This window comes from Pongo pygmaeus, chromosome 15 (assembly GCF_028885625.2).
Source record: "Pongo pygmaeus isolate AG05252 chromosome 15, NHGRI_mPonPyg2-v2.0_pri, whole genome shotgun sequence".
In the NCBI taxonomy this organism is placed as follows: Eukaryota; Metazoa; Chordata; class Mammalia; order Primates; family Hominidae; genus Pongo; species Pongo pygmaeus.
The window spans coordinates 92,687,301-92,705,786 of NC_072388.2; the positions used below are offsets into that span (position 1 = coordinate 92,687,301).

Below are 18,486 nucleotides of genomic sequence, written 5' to 3' on the forward strand. Positions count from 1 at the left end.
TTGGGGGTAACTGACAGCATGAAAATATTGAATCTTCCAATTCATGAACATGGTATATATCTCAGTTTCATGAGATCTTCTTTGATTTCTCTCAGCAATGTTTTTTAGTTTTCAGTGTAGAGGTCTTGCCATTTTTGTTAAATTTATTCTCAAGAATTTTATGTTTTTTATACTAATGTAAATGGAATTTTAAAAAATTTCAACTTTTTGTTGCTGATATCTAAATAACAATTGATTTTTGCCTATTAGCATGTATTCTAGCTAAATTCACTTATTAGTTCTAGTAGTTGCTTTGGAGATTTTTTAGGATTTGATTTTGTATGGAAAAATCATCTGTAAATAGCAAGAGTTTTACTACTTCCTTTCTGATCTTTATGCCTTTTGTTTCTTTTGTTTTTTTTTTGAAATGGAGTCTTGCTCTTGTTGCCCAGGCTGGAATGCAGTGGCGCGATCTCGGCTCACAGCAACCTCCGCCTCCTAGGTTCAAATGATTCTCCTGCCTCAGCCTCCTGAGTAGCTGGGATTATAGGCATGTGCCACCATACCTGGTTAATTTTGTTTTTTTTTTTTTTTTTTTTTAGTAGAGGCCATGGTTTCTCTATGTTAGTTAGGCTGGTCTGGAACTCCTGACCTCAGGTGATCCGCCCACTTCGGCCTCCCAACCTGCTGGGATTACAGGCGTGAGCCACCACGCCCCGCCTTTTGTTTCTTTTTATTGCCTTATTGCAATGGCTAGGACTGCCGGTGCAATCATAGAGATGGGAGAGTCGGCACCCTTGTCTTGTTTCCTCTCTTACAGGGAAAGTATTCAATATTTACTATTAATCACAGTAGCTATAGGTTTTTTATAGACGCCCTTTAGCAAATTGAGGTATTTCCAGTTTGAGGGTTTTTGTTGTTGTTGCTGTTGCTGTTGTTGAGGCAGGGTCCTGCTCTATCACCTAGGCTGGAGTGTGGTGGCACCATCTTGGCAGTCTCAACCTCCCTGGCTCAAGTGATCCTCCCACCTCAGCCTTCTGAGTAGCTGGGACTACAGGCGTGTGCCACCATGCCCAGCTAGTTTTTTGTATTTTTTGTGGAAATGAGGGGGGTTTGCCCTGTTTCCCAGGCTGGTCTCCAACTCTTAGGCTCATGCAGTCTTCCTGCCTTGGCCTCCCAAAGTGCTGGGATTACAGGCAATAGTCACTGCGCCTGGCCCAGTCTGAGTTTTTGTCATGATGTGTGTTGACTTTTGTGAGATGTATTTTCTGCATCTATTGAGATATAAGCTTTTTGTCCTTTATTTCTTAATATATTGAATTATACTGGCTGATTTTTGAGTATTAAACTATTGTTATACTCTTGGAATAAACTCTACTTGGTCATGACCCTACTTGGTCTTTTAATCTATAGCTGGATTCAGTGGCCATGACGACTGTGGGTCTGTCTGTCCTCTTCCCATTTCTTTTCTGTTTCCTTCTTTTTTAAAATTTATTTTGATAATGGCTTTATTAATTTTAGTTTTAGGGCTATGCTGGCTGCATCAAACAAATTGGGAAGGGTTCTCTCCTTCTCTATTTTCTGAAGTTACTGTAAGTTCGGAGTTATTTTTTCCTGAAGAATATTTTTGACCTAAAACTTTGAACCAGCATTTCAGGGTAGATGTGGCATAATGAGGTAATAATTGGCATAATTAGGTAAGCAGTACTTCTTACTCTTTATCTATTTATGTTCTTTGATTTTCTCTTTCTTCCTTCTGGTAACTTACCCCCTAACTACTTCAAGAAGCATCCTTTCTGGTATCTTGGTCTAAGGTGCAGGGCCTCATAAATTTGGCCCTACTTTTGATGTGCAGAGGTGCACATGAATGGTGAAGGGCAAACTGCACCTGTCAAAGTCCAGCCTTTTTACAAGTGTCAGCTCAGATGCCCAAAGAAAACTTCCCGGATCTCCTAATGAGAATGAACATCTCCCTCACTGCATATATATATATATGTATATATATGAATTTTTTTTCCTCAGAGCAACTCTGTCTTAGCCAGTGACACTTTCCTGGGAGGATTTTCCTGGTAATCTTCATCCAGGGCTCCAGTCTTGAGTGTCATTCTGTGAGCACGTGACCTTTGTATGTGACCTCTTCTCTCAGGATCTTATAACCCTCCTGAGTCCATTGTGGGACCTGGAATACGTCTGAGACTACACTGGCATTTCATGGTTCTCTCTTTCTAAAAACTTCTTGTTAACAGGGATTAGGTTTGAGTAGAATATTTCATTTCACTGATGAACATGACAGTGAGCTATCCCATAAGAGGCATGGTGTGCCAATGTCTGAACTCTAAGTAAATATCTGAACACCTGCTCACTGGCCCATGACTTCGTGTCTTTTCTCCCCTGTTCAACTCCAGCATGATGGTTCCCGGCAATGCGGCGGGGGTGGCCAAGCAGTTCCTGCGCTGCATCTTCCATCAGCTGGCCCCCAACGGCATCTTCCCGCAGCTGTTCCAAAGCACGATCAAAGGTAATTCATCCACTGAGGATCCAGGCACTACAAATTTGCCTCATCCCAGACACCCAAACACTAAATCTGATCGTTGACTTTCCAGATGGGACTTTTTTACGGACCTTAGCATCGTCTCTGATGGACTTCAATGAGCTGAGCTCCATCGCAGCTCTCAGTCAGCTCCTAGAGGTGGGTTTCCTTTAGTGACACCCTAAGCCCCAGCCAAAACTCTAAGCCCCAGCACAACTGTGGGCTGTGTTTCTTTGAGTCACACCATAGGGTACTGCTGAGGGAAGGATTTCAATGTTACTTAATTTAAAAATGAAATCTAAAATTTTTAAATTAAAAAATATATATTAAATTTAAAGCTAAGGGCTGAGTGCAGTGGCTCATGCCTATAATCCCAGCACTTTGGGAGACTGAGGCAGGAGGATTGCTCGAGGCTGGGAGTTCAAGACTAGCCTGTGCAACATAGCAAGACCCTCATCTGTACAAAATAAAAATAAAAAAAGTTAGCTGGCGTGGTGGCACATGCCTGTAGTCCCAGCTACTCAGGAGACTGAGGGGGAAGGATCACTCGAACTGAGGAGTTGGGGGCTGCAGTGAGCTGTGATGGCTACACTACACTCCAAGTTGGGCAGCAGAGCAAGACCCCCAACTCAAAAGAAAAATAATAGAAAATGCTAAAATTTAAATAATTTAAATTTTAAAAATTAACATAATTTAAATTTTTAAAAGTTAATTAAGAAATAGAATTGCATAGAATGGTGTCAGTTGGACATTGCTGCTTTGCGTGGATTTACTCTTCATTGAAAACTTCTCCATACCCTCAGCTAAGTCGTGACCTTGCTTCCACAGAACAACCTGGTTTTCCAAGGGTAGAGTGATGGGTGGAGCTATGGGCTTTGGATCAAGAGACTTGGGTTCAAGTCTCAGCGCTGCTGCAGGTCAGCTCTTGGGGTTTGCTTGCGGGAGATGCTCACTGCTAGAAAAAAAGCTGCAGCTCCTGTAACTCTACGCTCAATCTTTGTGCTGGGGATTATTTACAGTGAGCATCATTCATTGTTTTCTTAGCACCGAACCACACCAATTGTAGACCCTTGGAAGCTGTTTCCTATTTCTTGCTCACATTTCACCTCTCACCAATTTTCCCCCTTAAGTTTGTCTGAACGATTTTTCTCGGTATCCCTCCAGTCTGTCACAGGGATTGGCCTGTGTAGTAGGCACTGAACACGTTTATAGCCTGAAGATGTGACTTTTAAACTGACATTCACCAAATAGCGCTATGCATTCCCGTGCTGTTTCAGCAGTTGATTGCCTATGCTTTTGTGTTTTTAGGGTCTAAATAACAAAAAGAATTTACCAGCAGGGGGTGCTATGATTCGCTGTTTGGAAAACATTGCAACCTTCATGGAAGCTTTGCCTATGGATTCTCCTAGTAGCCTCTGGACCACAATCAGCAACCAGTTTCAGACATTTTTTGCCAAGCTGCCTTGTGTTTTACCTCTGAAGGTAAGCTGAGCCGAAGATTTCATTTTCAATTAATTTCTTACCATTTTCAGACCGTTTATTTACAAGCAACAGAGTCTTGGGTGATTTAATGTATCGCAAAGGACAATGAGGAAACTCCGTCAGCCATGGAGTGAGGATGCTTATTTGGGTTGTTCTGTCTTCTCTTAGAGAATGACAGGAATGTGGAGAGAGCATTTTGCTCACTGACTATGAATATGCATGTTTCCAGTTGATTTGGAGAAAAAAAAAAAACAGCCAGGAAGACTGTGTTTATCTGGCAATTTTTCTCCCGTAGATATTAAATAAGTAAGTAAATAGTTTTGTCCAAAAGCAGCCCAGACATATAATATAAAGTTTCCATTTTAGAGAATTATCTAAAGGGAAGTAATTGCTGTGTTTGTGAATGATGATGTTTCTGCTTGACTGTTACCCCCTACACCATACCATCTCCCAAGAATACACACACAATTACCTACATGGAAATCTGGTGGTCTAAGGATCATTGACAACATGAGCTCAGTAAATGCAAATAAGAAGCCAATCCTGTTAAAGCTGGAAGAAACCTATAAAGACCATCCTTTCCAATGCCTCTGTTTTCTGAATGAATTCTGCAAATTCAGAGAGGTGGTATAGCTTCTGGAAACAACACAGTGGTGGCAATGTGAGGATTAGAACTGAGGTTTTCTGACTCACAGTCCAGTGCTCATTTCACTAACAGACTCTTCTTGCCCTTCTACAGCAGGGGTGAGTTGAAGGCATTTGTGTCTCTAGAGTAGGCGGCAGGGTGGTGGCTGGCAGTGGCGTTGCTGGCTTTGAACCTGACCTGCTCCATGAGGTTTTTTGTGCTTTCTCTATGCAGATTACAGAAGCATTTAACGGGCAACAAAATGGATCAGGCAGGGCATAGCGGCTCACGCCTGTAATCCCAACACTTTGAGAGGCAGAGGTAGGAGGATCTCTTGAACCCAGGAGTTTGAGACCAGTCTGGGGAGCATGGCGAGACCTCGTCTCTATGAAAGATTAAAAAAAAAATAGGCTAGGCAATATAGTGAGACTCTGTCTCTTTAAAAAAATTAGCTGGGCAAGGTGGCGTGCACCTGTAGTCCCAGCTGCTTGGGAGGCTGAGGTGGGCTCATTGTTTGAGCCCAGGAGGTTGAGGCTGTAGTGAGCCATGATTGCACCACTGCACTGTAGCCTGGACGACAAGAGAGAGACTGTGTCTCAAAAATAAATAAACAAATAGAAAGTATTTTAAAAATTAGCCAGGCATGATGGCATGTACCTGTTGTCCCAGCTACTTGGGAGGCAGAGGTGGGAAGATTTTTTGAGCCCGGAAAGTCGAGGTTGTAATGAGCCATATTTGTGCCACTGTACTCCAGCCTGGGCAACAGAGTGAGATCTTGTTTCAAAAATATAAAATAAAATAAAAATAAAGTGCATTTCCCATAGACAGAAAAACAAAAGGATCAGGTTACCTATTAGTAGCTCCACTTCTGAAATGAGTATTATGTAACATAAGATACTTGATAAAGATCAAAAACCTATGCTAATACATTTTTCCAAATGGGCAGATACTACTAATAGGTCTGCAAGGGATAATGCAGGGAGGGACCCTTAGCTCAGCGTGTGCTGCTTTGAGCTTGGAGTTACTGTGAGAAGCAGGAGTATAGAGGAGGGATCTTTATCACCTCTTATATTCTATGATCCTTGTTTGCCCACAGATGTGGAGTAGCTGAATAAATCCAAGCAAGAAGGGTTAGTTCTTTGAAACTGTGTATGTGTATAGCTACTGTACATCAACACACAGGGAATTGAGTGCACAAATTTTAAGCACATGGAGCCTCCTAGGATCCGAGAACCAATCAGGGCTTCACTGCTAAAGAGCCGCACACGCTAAGAGAAGGGATGGGATGAGGTATGGCAAATTTTTTTTTCTTTTGAGACGGAGTCTCGCTCTGTCACCCAGGCTGGAGTGCAGTGGTACAATCTCGGCTCACTGCAAGCTCTGCCTCCCGGGTTCACGCCATTCTCCTGCCTCAGCTTCCCGAGTAGCTGGGACTACAGGTGCCCGCCACCACGCCCAGCTAATTTTTTTGTATTTTTAGTAGAGACAGGGTTTCACCATGTTAGCCAGGATGGTCTCGATCTCCTGACCTTGTGATCCGCCCGCCTCGGCCTCCCAAAGTGCTGGGATTACAGGCGTGAGCCAACACGCCCAGCCGAGGTATGGCAAATTTAAATGCCTGTGTGCCGATGTGACTGTCAGAAGATTTAACTTGGGCACAGAAGAGTGGCAAAGTGTTGCCAGCTGTAAACAAGTGGCATGCCTAATTTGTGACAATCAGCCTGCCCATAGGGACCCTGCCTACAGGATTAATAAAGGAGAAAAGATAATAAGGAGAATTGAGACCCTTAGGAACTGGAATGTACCAGTCCTTCTACGAGGTCAGCGGCTACTCACGCCTGCCAATTGTTGTTCTGTGGGAGCGCAGGCCTCAGGTTGTCTATCTTCCTTTTTTTTCCCAAGAGGACATTTTCTGGTTTTTAAATCACTATGGGGGCCTGATGAGCAGCCAGTTTTCAGCCTCTGGTTTAAAGTAATGTAAATGTCACATCAACTCTGATGAGTGTCGAGCAGATTAAATAGAACCAGTGGTTCCCTTAGAAGGCACTTGTGAAATACTTTCAGAATCTGTGTAAGAATTTCCCCGGCTAGGGCAGATCTGGGCACTGCCCCTGATCATCTTCTGCCTTTGTTTTTAATCTCTGGGGACAATAATAAGCCACTGAAACCTTCTATAGTTTGTTTTCATCAGTTTATAGAAGCAGATCTCAAACGTCAGTGTGCATCACTGTTCCTGAAGGACTTGCTAAAACACAACTTACTGGGCCTGATTTGGGAGTTTCTGATTCAGTAGGGGTGGGGCTTGAGGATTTGCATTCTGGCACATTTCTAGCTGCTGGTTCCGGGATTCCACTTGGAAAACTCCTGCTTATTTTGTACTATCTTGAGGAAGTTAATGTACGTACACAGCTGCAGAAATTTAACTATAGCCTGCTATTGTGACCTATTTACCATATCATTGTTCATTCTTGCTGTAACGTTTACCCCCAATCCTAGTAAACTCAATTTAAAAAGTACATTTTGATGGGGAATCTTGTCAATATAGAACTTGAATGGATAGGTAAGGCATGATTTTGTCTTGTAGAAATTTTACTGCATTTTCTCAGGTTTTTGTCGTGTTGCTTCATAGCAGAGAAAGGGCGATGAAACTGGTTCTTATGTGGATTCATGGTTTTTTTAAAAATAGTTCTAAGTAGTTTTTTTCCCTAAAAAGGCCTTTCACAAATTGGTGTATCTCTTTAGAGTTAGATACATTTCATACCCAACAAATTTCTGTTCATTGTCCGTCCATCCATTCATCCATCCATCCATCCATCCATCCATCCATCCATCCATCCATCCATCCATCCATCCATCCATCCACTCATCCATCCATCCATCCATCCACTCATCCATCCACCCATGTCTCTATTCAACTGTCTATCTCATTAATTTTTAGGGCTATATCTTTGAAAAATACTTTAGGAGCTGTGTTTATTTAATTGTTTACTATTGTATAATTGTTTAATTAAAATTGTTTCAACCTGAGAATGATTTTTTTCAACAAAGATATTATGGCATGAGAATCTGTAGAGATGCAGTCATATTTCAGATTTTTCCTTTTGCTAAAATAAATGCTTTCAGGACATATTTGAAGCAAAAGTTATATTAAGGTGGAAACTGATTTTTACTTTTTTTCATATTTATTCACAGTGTTCTTTAGATTCCAGTTTAAGAATTATGATTTGCCTCTTGAAGATCCCTTCTACCAATGCTACAAGGGTATGTATGTTTCAGAAAAACATAACCAATTGGTTAGTCGGTTATTTTTTAACCTAATGAGATAGTCTTGTAGCAATACTGAAGACATAGTTATTGCATACTGAATGCTTCCCTTTCAGCCTCCTTCTCTTTCTTCATGCTAGGTCAGTGCCTTGTATAAAGAACTCTATCTAATACATCACAATGTCATGGTTTGTTACTGGTCCTGCTAGCCCTGGGCCATGCCCCCCAATCCATCCCCCATACTACTAACTAGGCGATCCTTCTAAACAGGATCTTACTGTGTTGGTTCCTTGCTTTAAAATCTCTGATAACTTCTCATTTCTGTCAGGATGATGTCCAGATTGCTTAATGTGGTATCTAAGATGTTACTTCATAACTCTCCAGCCCACCTTTCCAATTTAATCTTTGGCTCCATGTCTCATTCATCCCTTCCTCCTATGCACTTTCAGAATCAGCATTATCATCATTGTCTTCGAAACAACAACCACTGCTTGTTATCATATGGCAGACATTGTGCTTAATGCTTCAGATATATAATCTTATTTAATTTCATACTTCCTTGCCTTTGCTTAGGCCATTTCCTTTGCCTGAAATGCTTTATGCCCTTGCTGGTGTGGTGAACTCCTTCTCATTCTTCAAGGTCCCATTTAATGAAAAAACATATTCATATTATCTGTAGTAACTTTTTCCTGTATCAGCTTCCACGGTATTTGATAGAGCTCTCTATAGTAGCACTTGCATTGCCCTGAAGTGGTCCCAATGAGACCACAAGCTTCAAGAAGTTCTGCACTATGTCTCATTCACTTTTGTATTCCAAACTGTATTTCTGCACTGCATTCGATGCAGTGGTACAATAGTTTGCATTGCTATAGCTTGTAATTACTATTTAATATACCAACAATGTACATATTCTGCAACTATTTAACTTGACTGTGCTTTCATAGACTCATGGTTTATGCTAGAAAGTTACAAAGAGATCATTGGTTCAATCCACTCATTTACAGATGAGGAAACAGTCTCAGAGAGATGGAGTGTCTTGGCTGGGATCACATAGCTGGTTAGTAGAAGATTTGAGACTTGAACTTAGGTCTTTTGGGTCCATATCTCCCCATCACTATGCTGCTCTTCTAGATATAAGAGCAAGTTTCCATATAGGCTTAAATTCAGGCTTCTCTTTTTGACCAATAAGGATACATTACACGTGCAACATGAGTCATTCCTGTTCCTTTCATCTATTGACAATGTTTCAAGACAATAGCATATATATATATATATATATTCATTTTATTTTATTTTATTTTATTTTGAGACAGAGTCTTGCGCTGTCACCCAGGCTGGAGTGCAGTGATGCCAACTTGGCTCACTGCAGCCTCCAGCTCCCAGGTTCAAGCAATTCTCCCTGCCTCAGCCTCCCAAGTAGCTGGGACTACAGGCATGCACCATATGCCTGGCTAATTTTTGTATTTTTAGTAGAGATGAGGTTTCACCATGTTGGCCAGGCTGGTCTCGAACTCCTGACCTCAAGTGATCCACCTGCCTCGGCCTCCCAAAGTGCTGGGATTACAGGCGTGTGCCACTGCGCCCAACCTCAAGGCAATAGCATTTATATGGAGCAAAGAATAATGAGTCATTAGTACTAAGTCTGTGAGTTTCTTTAAGATTTTCTATATAGAAAGCACCACATGGATTTCTGTGGGGAATACAAATAAGTAAAAAACAGAATTCCTATCTTTAGGGGCAACTAACACAGAGTGCATTCATTTTCATATCAGAAAAAAGAACCTCAAATATGCTCATGTCCTTTAATTTAGTCATTTTTTTCTGGGAATCTATTCAAGGAAGAAAATGCAAATGCTAATTTCATGTAAAATATATTTATTGCGTTGTTATTTATAGTAAAATGTGACTTTGTGGCCATTAAAATGGATGATTATGAAGAATTAAATGGCACTGAGAATTTCTGTTATATTAAGTTAATAAAAAACAAAATATAGGATTGTACATGTGTAATATTTCCACTACGTATCAAAATATAATCACAAGGTGGTGGGACAATGGATGACTTTTACTTCTTCCTCATGTGTCCTTTCCTACATATCTTGAGTTTGACATTGGACATGTATGACTTTTGAAAACCAGACAGTGAGCACTATAGAGATTGAGAAGTATTGGAAATCATGGCATGCAAGTGTTTTGGAGTCCAGTTAAAATCCTATCTTCTCTGCAGAGCAATTCTACCCCTGGAAAATTGCCCTGGAACTTGGCTTTGAATTCCACCTGATACCTTTATGGTCTCAGGCAAATTGCTTGTCTACTTAACTGCCTAAGCTGCAGAACAGGAATGGATACTAAAGCTTCAGAAGGTTAATAATGAAGATCATAGCTAACACTGATGGAGAGCTTACTGGTGCCAAGTGCTTTACATATATTATCTCTTTTAATTCTCATAACTTGCACCCTAATGAGGTGGAAGCCATTATTATCCCCCTTTTACAGAGGAGAAAACCAAGTTCCAGAGAGATTAAATCACTTATTCAAGGTCACAGTGAGCTAGAGTGTGAAAACCCTTGTGTCAGAATTTAGTGCTTGTGTCATTACCTATATTATAACACACTGTCTCCCAGGATAGTTATGAGAAATTTGAATAAGATAAACCATATGAAATCATCCATCTAACTCTGTTTGACACTCAGTAGATACTCAGCAAATGTTTCTTAATGACTTAAGAAAGCATATGGAACTAAAACTGATCCTTCATGGGTAGGATTCAGGGGGAGAAACTGAAACAGACTATGCCTTCCTGATTAACATTGGCAGGAGGCTGGGTTGTGATGAATTTTATCTAAGCTATAGTACTTTAGTACTTACACATAAGGCTGGTTTGCGCTACTTAACCCAGAAGACAGGCTTCCAGATCTGAATATGATGAACTCATAAATACTTAAATGTTCTGAAAATAAAGTGGAAGATCCCACTGCAAACCCCACACTCTTGATTGCTTAGGGTGGACATGAAGACAGGGTTGTAGTTAGGAAGGTTTGTAAATGATGCCACATGGAAAAATGAATGTTTTTTTGAGCAGTGAAATGATTTGGTCCTGCTCTTTGAGCCCTTGACTGAAGGTGCAGTTCTGTTTTTATTAGACCAATGGGGTTGCTACAGGAGCCACTGGGCAACAGATTTTTCAATTAAAAAAAAGTGATTCCATTAGTTAAAGTATCATAAGATTTTAATACTTTTTTTAAATGAAGTAATCAGCAATTGACTTTATTTGGCCCCAATCTCATTGCAGAGTTTGTTGGAACCGTTTTCAAAACTGCTCAGCTTTGTAATTCAGAATGCCGTCTTCACTCTGGCCTACCTGGTGGAGCTGTGTGGCTTATGTTACCGAGCTTTCACTAAGGTAAGCAAGCTTCCATATGTGTGTTCCTGTGAAACTGAAAACTGGCAGAAATATATTCTTTTGAATCAGTATCAAGTCCGTTTTAGCTCAGTTGCTTCCGTATAGTTAAAAATGAGTAATTCTACTGAGGTCTAATAAATACCATGGTAAGGAAACACTTTAAACACACACACACAAACACACACACACACACACACACAATGTCTAAAATATGCACATATGCAGATTCAGGGAACTGAGGATCATGTGGTTAGAACAGAAGTGGTATTTTTAATGAAAAGAGCTAATGGTTGACATGACCTCTTAAGGTCCTTTTCAAGTTCATCATCCCATGATTAGTGGGGCAAGACATCTCTACATATCATTTTTATACCCAAAGTAGAAAAATATCAGCTTGTCATTTGTAAAAGCCTTTGAAGAGCTCCTTAATTCTCATCATTTGTCTGTCTCTCCAGGTCTGGGTTCTTGGCCTCTGAGATTGGAATCTCATCTTTTGTCATCTTGCCTTAATAATGGTTTCTCTATTGCATTATCTGTAGCACCCCTGGACCACTACTGAGAAAGTGGAAAAGTACTGCTGGCCCAGTGGCAGTAGCAGCCTTGTTGGAGCTGGTAGATGCTGTCCTAATGGAAAAGCAGAAGGCAGGGCAAATTGGGAGCATTTCTGTCCTTAAGAACAATGTGCAAATGTTACCCTTTCAATTTCCTAATTTTCCAAGCTTGTTTTCAATGGGTCTCTGTTTCTGTTGTTCTCTCTTGAACATTCAGAATGTCTCTTATTCATGTTGTCCATTTCTGTAAGCCCTTTATTTTCCTCATAAAAATCTAATTTTATACTAAGGCTTTCATTCTATTTAAAGCATTCTTGTCCCCTTTCTTACCAACTTGGGTCCATTCTGTCATGTTAAATGTTCCATGGTAATCTTTGTTTTTCTGATTAGAAACTATTTATTACTCTGCCTGGAGCAATATGTTTTCTAACTACCACGATGGTCAGCATTTTTTTCTTCTTTTAGAACCTTCTTGAAAAATAACTTCTTCTTCTTTTTCACTTAAAAAAGTAGATCTATAAGACACAGCACCAAAAAGATTTTCTATTTCTAGAAACCATTTGATTTCTTCATTGTGTTTCTGTTTAATTTGTTTAAATTATACCTCTTTTGGGGGAAGAATCATAATGAGTTTATACTTTCTATGTTGTATGCTATAGATATTGATTACAAGGGACCTTCTAGCATTTGGATTCAAGATATTATTGGTTTTCAATTCAAGATATTCATTACACAGGATATCTCCTCATAATCCCTCATAACTTTAGTGGTCTCTTACTTCCCATTATCATCTACCCTTTCTCATTCTAATACAAGATGATGATTACTTGTAGAAAGCTTCAGTTGATGGTGTTCTACCTTCCTCACAGATAATGAGAAACTATAAGAAATCGTTTAAAAATAGCGGTAGCTAATTGAGCTGTCTCCCTTATATAATCAAAAGAAAAGGCACAGAAAGCTAAGAACTTTGGAGACTTCACTTTCTAGCAAACTGGTAGTCTAGATACCCTGAAAACCACCCCACTTAAAATACTAGGAACACTGGATGAAATGTAATAAAGGTGATTTTTAACATAGAGCTAATTTTATAAGAATGAAAGGGGCAAAAATGAAGCGGAATTGAGAATCAGAGTGGTAAACATATCAGTAGCCCTGTGGTGGGGGTGTTGCTTGTCTTGGTAACTTAGTGGCTAGAGTTTTAAAGCCCATACAAGGAAAGAGATGAAGTCTTGGGATTATCCAGGCAGGGAGTTTGATCTGAGTTATCCCTAGCAAAAGGTCAGAACCCTTGAAAGGCTATTCACTTGGTAAGAGGGTGGTTTGGAAAGAATACATTCTTATATAGAGGTGACGAAGAATGGTATCTGTCTCAGTTTGGGAACTGGGAGAAAGATTTATAGTCTCACTTGAAAATTAGTAAACGTGGGCCTATCTTGGATCAGGTTTAGAGTTTGAATTTATAATATCTGCATGCTCTTGGAACTCCCAAGTTGAAGAGTCAAATAACATTAGTGCTTAGCAAGTAATAACCTTGGAATATCTGGCAGAAGCAAGATCAAAACAAGCCTCAACCCTCTCTGGAGGAATATGTCTCCAACCTAGGCCCAGCAGGATTCCTATAGTTAAAATCCTAATGAACATGAGTTCATAATCTAAAATTACAAAGCAAATGAAGATACAACCCACCTTGTGATAGATTAGGAAAGTCAACAAGTAGCAAGATCATTTCCCACAAGAACTTTCAATATTAAAACTACGTGATAAAGACTATAAATGATATGCATATCATTAAAAATGGTAATATATGTGACTATACTTTAAATGATATGTATATGAAGAATGTATATATAAATATTATAAAATATAATAAAATATAAATATAAATGACTATACTTTAAATGATAAGCATATGAAAAATAAATAAAATAATATGATAATAGATTTAGTCATTTCAAAAAAAAGAAAATGAACCAGACAGATTTAAACAAAGTAGAAATTCTAGAAATGAAAAACAATCACTGACATAAAAAACTTAATGGATAGATTAAATAGTAAATTAGACATAGCCAAAGAGAGAATTGGTGAAATGGAAAATAGATCAGAAGAAATTACCTAGAATTCTGAAGAGAGAGATAAATAGATGAATATAAAGAGAAATTATAATATATATCTAATAAATATTTCGGATAAGGAAAATAGGCTTTTTATCAATTCTAGAGTTGATGAAAATATTTAATTTTCTGATTCAGGAAACACAATGAGCCCTAAAAGTATTATAAATAAACTAAAGTTTTACCTGCTCATGTCATAGTGTACATGAGTAGGTACATGTCAAAACAGCCAAGACAAAGAAAACATTTTCAGAACAACCAAGGGAAAAGACACTCTGAAGACAGACAATACACTTCTCAACAGCACAATAGAAGCCAGAAGATAATTGGAAAAAAAAAGTCTTTAAAATGATAAGAAAAAAGAACTATCTATGTGGAATTCTCTACCAGCTAAGCTATTCTTCAAGAGTGAAGGATAAATAGATATTCTATCAGGAAAATAAGAAGGCTTCTAATAGATTTTTACTGAAACAACTACTAAAAGATGTAAGAAGGAAAGTGAACCAAGAAGGAAGGAGTGAAATGCGTGAAGGAATGATGCTCAAAGAAATTGGTACAGTGTGAAAATCTAAGTGACCATTGATAATACAAAGCAGTAATAATAATAATGTTAGTCAGATGGGCATAAAAACAAAATGACAATAAAATACTAGAAAATAATACTGTATAAGGGGTGTGTGTTTGTGTGTGTGTGTGTGTGTGGTTGGAGATTGGAGTGAAAGCATTTTATGTATTATCTACAAGAAGGGCAGAGATAATGCATAACTTTAAACTCTTAAGAATACATGTAGACATTGTAAATGTAAACTCCAAAGGCCAGAAATAGAATTTATAAGTTCCAAACATAGAATAAAACTAGAATAAAAATTCAATCAAGACAAACAGAGAAGCATAGAACAAGCTGTAATAAGCACACATAGGATGACAGAATCACAATAAATACAAGTTTACTAGACTCATTAGGGATTGTCAGATTGACTTTTAAAAATTAAGCTACATCTAAAACATGTCTAAAGACAGCAAGAAAATTTAAAAGAAAAAGGTTGAAAAAGATATACCAGACTAATACTAATAAAAAGAAAGCTGAAGTCAGTCAACTGACTTTAAGTTGAAAAGCATTATTATAAAGTCACAATATATTGATAAGAGGAGCAATTCACCAGGATAATGTGACAATTCAAAAATTACACAGAGCTAATAATATAGCCTCCAAATATATAAAACAAAATATAATAGGCTTACAAAGATGAATCGATAAATTCACAGTTATACAGGGAGATTTTCACTTTCAGTTATGGATAGATCAAACAGATAAAACATATAGTAGATTCAAACAATACAGTGAGCAAAGTGGATGCAAGGGTCATATAAAGAATCCTGAATCAACCAATTTTAGAACATATTTAAAAATGTGGAAGATTTTAAAACATGGAACAGATAGTAGGTAATTAATTAATTAAAGAAAGGAAGCAGTAAAGATAATAGCAGAAATTAATGAAATAAAAAACAGATATACCAGCCTGGGCAACATAACAAGACCCTGTCTCTACAGAAAAATAAAACAATTAGCCGGTGTGATGGCATGCACCTGTAGTCCTAGCTGCTCTGGAGGCTGAGGTGGGAGGATTGCTTAAACCCAGGAGTTTGAGGCTGCCACAAGCTATGATTGCACCAACTGCACTCTAGGCTAGGTGACAGAGCAAGACCCTTTCTTCTTCTTTGAAAAAATGAAAGAAAGAAGGAAGGAGAGAGAGAAGAAGGAAAGGAAGAAAGGAAGGAACGAAGGAGGGAGAGAAGGAGGGAAGGAAGGAAGGACAAAGGAAGGAATGAAGGAGGGAGAGAAGGAGGGAAGGAAGGAAGGAAAACATAGATACAATGGAAGATCAATACAACAGAAAGGTGGCTCTTTGACTAGACTAATAAAATAGACAAACCATTGGCAAGACTGATCAAGAAAACCAGATAAAAGACAATGATAAAGAATATCAGCATAACTACAGACAATAGAGATTTTGAAATGAACAACCTTATGCCAGTAAATTTGAAATCTTTGACAGTAGGTACAATTTTCTAGAAATATATAATACGAAACATCCAGAAAGAAAGAAAAAGAAAGAACTGACTAGACTTAGATGCCTGGAAAATGGAATCAATAGTTAAAAACCTACCCTCAAAAACTATTCCAGCTTTAGAGGACAACTTCTACTAAACATTTAAGAACTGACTGATCTCTTCTTTATACGAACTAATAGAATAGAAAAAAGGGAACACTTCCCAAAACATTTCATGAGGCCAGTAGAATTTTGATATCAACCAGAGAAGGACAATAGGAGAAAGGAAAATTATAGGTCAATATCCTTCATAGATGCAAAACTTCTGAATGAATAATATAAAATCAATAATTAAAAATAGGGCCTCTTGACAGAGTTGGAAATGTCTCAAAACATAAAAATGTTTAAATATTAGAACATCTATTAATATCACCATGTTATCAGATTGAAGAAGAAAAACTTCTATCATTATTCAGCAGGTGCAAGAAAATAATTTTTTATAATTCAGTAGTCATTTATCATAAACTCTTATCAAACTAGGAATAGAAGGGAACTTTCTTAACTTCATATAGTGGGTCTACCAGAAACATCTAGCCAGCATTATATTTAATGGTGAAATGCTAAGAGTCATCCCTTTAAAATCATAAATAAGATGAGAAAGTCTATCATCACTGTTTCTGTTTATCATGGTGCTGGAGGTCCCATTCAGTTCTGCAAAACAGGAAGAAGAAATCAAAGGTATAAGGATTAGGAAGGAAAAATACAACTCTCATTTTTCACAGGTGATATGATTACAAATGAACCAAAGGGAATCTATAGACAGCTTTTTAGAACCTGCAAGAGAGCTCAGCAAGGATGCTGGATACAGATGAATACCCAGAAATCACCAAATTTTAATATTCAACTACAGATGATTATAAAATATACTTTTAAAATGTCATCTATTGTGGTGACAAAAGATAAATCTAATAAGGATGTGCAATGGTTGGGTGTGGTGGCTCATGCCTATAATCCCTTCGCTTTGGAAGGCCAAGGTGGGAAGATCACTTGAGCCCAGAAGCCTGAGACCAGCCTGGGCAACAAGGCGAGACTCCATCTCTATATTAAAAAAAAAAAAAAAAAAAAAATTAGGCGGGGCAAAGTGGCTCATGCATGTGATCCTAGCACTTTGGGAGGTGAAGGTGGGTGGATTGTCTGAGCTCAGAAGTTTGAGACCAGCCTGGGCAACATAATGAAACACTGTCTCTACTAAAATACAAAAATTTAGCTGGGCATAGTGGCACGCACCTGTAGTCCCAGCTGCTTGGGAGGCTGAGGTGGGAGAATCGCTTAGCCCCGGGAGGTGGAGGTTGCAGTGAACCGTGACTGTACCCCTGCTCTACAGCCTGTGTGACAGAGTGAGACTCTGTGTCCTTCATCAAAAAAAAAAAAATTATCCAGTTATTGTGGTGCATACATCTAGTCCTAGCTACTTGCGGGGCTGAGATGGGAAAATCACTTGAGTCTGGGGGTTTGAGGCTGCAGTGAGCTTTCAGCCTGGGCAACAGAGTGAGAACATTGTCTAAAAAAAAAAAAAAAAGAATATGCAAGAACTTTATGGAGATAACCGGAACATTTTACTGAAGAGCATGACACAATGTTAAATAAATGGAAAGAGATTTTATGTTCATGGATGAAGACCCAGAATAGTAAAAACAGGTAATTCTCGCAGAACAACCTATAGGTTTAGTATAATGACAATTAAAATCCGGGATTTTCTCTTCTGATGGTGGTAAACAAGATAATTTGAACCTGTTTTCCCAGTTAACTTAAAAAGTAAAAAGAAAAAAAGTGAAAACTTAAAAAGTAAAAAGAAAAAAAGTGAACAAAACATTTTCTGAAAACTTCTTCAAAATGCTAACTGTATAGAGAAGGGTTATGAGGCTAAGATCAGGGAGAGCCCAGATATTCAGAGCTGTGAGCCCAGTACTGATGGCCATTTTTACCCTGGGAGTGTTTGTCAATCTAGATGTGACTGAGAGGCTGCAGTTTTGGAAGCCCCATGAGGCTAGAGGGACAAAAGTCCGAATCCAGAACCTACCAAGAATGGAGACCCTGATGCCACGCCTCCTGACCCACACATTTTTGACTGGGACCATGAAGAAAAGACATCCCCAGAGTAACTTTCCTTCATGTGGACACAGCTCAGTGTCAAGCCCTGTGGTAGCCCAGTGTAAAATATTACAAGCCTTGTATGTGTATTAAGGTAACCCTGAGCCTGGGTAACATGGCAAAACCTCGTCTCTATAAAAAAATTTAAAAAAAAAATTAGCTGGACATGGTAGCACATGCCTGTAGTTCCAGCTACTCTGAAGGCTGAGGTGGAAGGATCACTTGAGCCCAGGCGGTCAAAGCTGCAGTGAGCTGTGATTGTGCCCCTGACACTAAACAAACAGAAAGCTCTTTGAAGGAAGGTAACATTTCAGGCTGCAAGCCATTTCTGCAAATATC

General features: G+C 38.7%; 1 protein-coding gene across 1 annotated transcript in view; it reads left to right on the forward strand.

Moving 5' to 3' along the window:
• The window catches only part of UNC79 (unc-79 homolog, NALCN channel complex subunit), a 279,575-nt gene that overhangs the window by 220,905 nt on the left and 40,184 nt on the right, over positions 1–18,486 (forward strand). Inside the window, exons 39-43 of the mRNA XM_054447451.2 lie at positions 2,385–2,497; positions 2,583–2,668; positions 3,818–3,991; positions 7,809–7,877; positions 11,173–11,283. Coding sequence (XP_054303426.2) covers positions 2,385–2,497; positions 2,583–2,668; positions 3,818–3,991; positions 7,809–7,877; positions 11,173–11,283 — 553 coding nt within the window. The remainder of the gene's footprint in view (positions 1–2,384; positions 2,498–2,582; positions 2,669–3,817; positions 3,992–7,808; positions 7,878–11,172; positions 11,284–18,486) is intronic.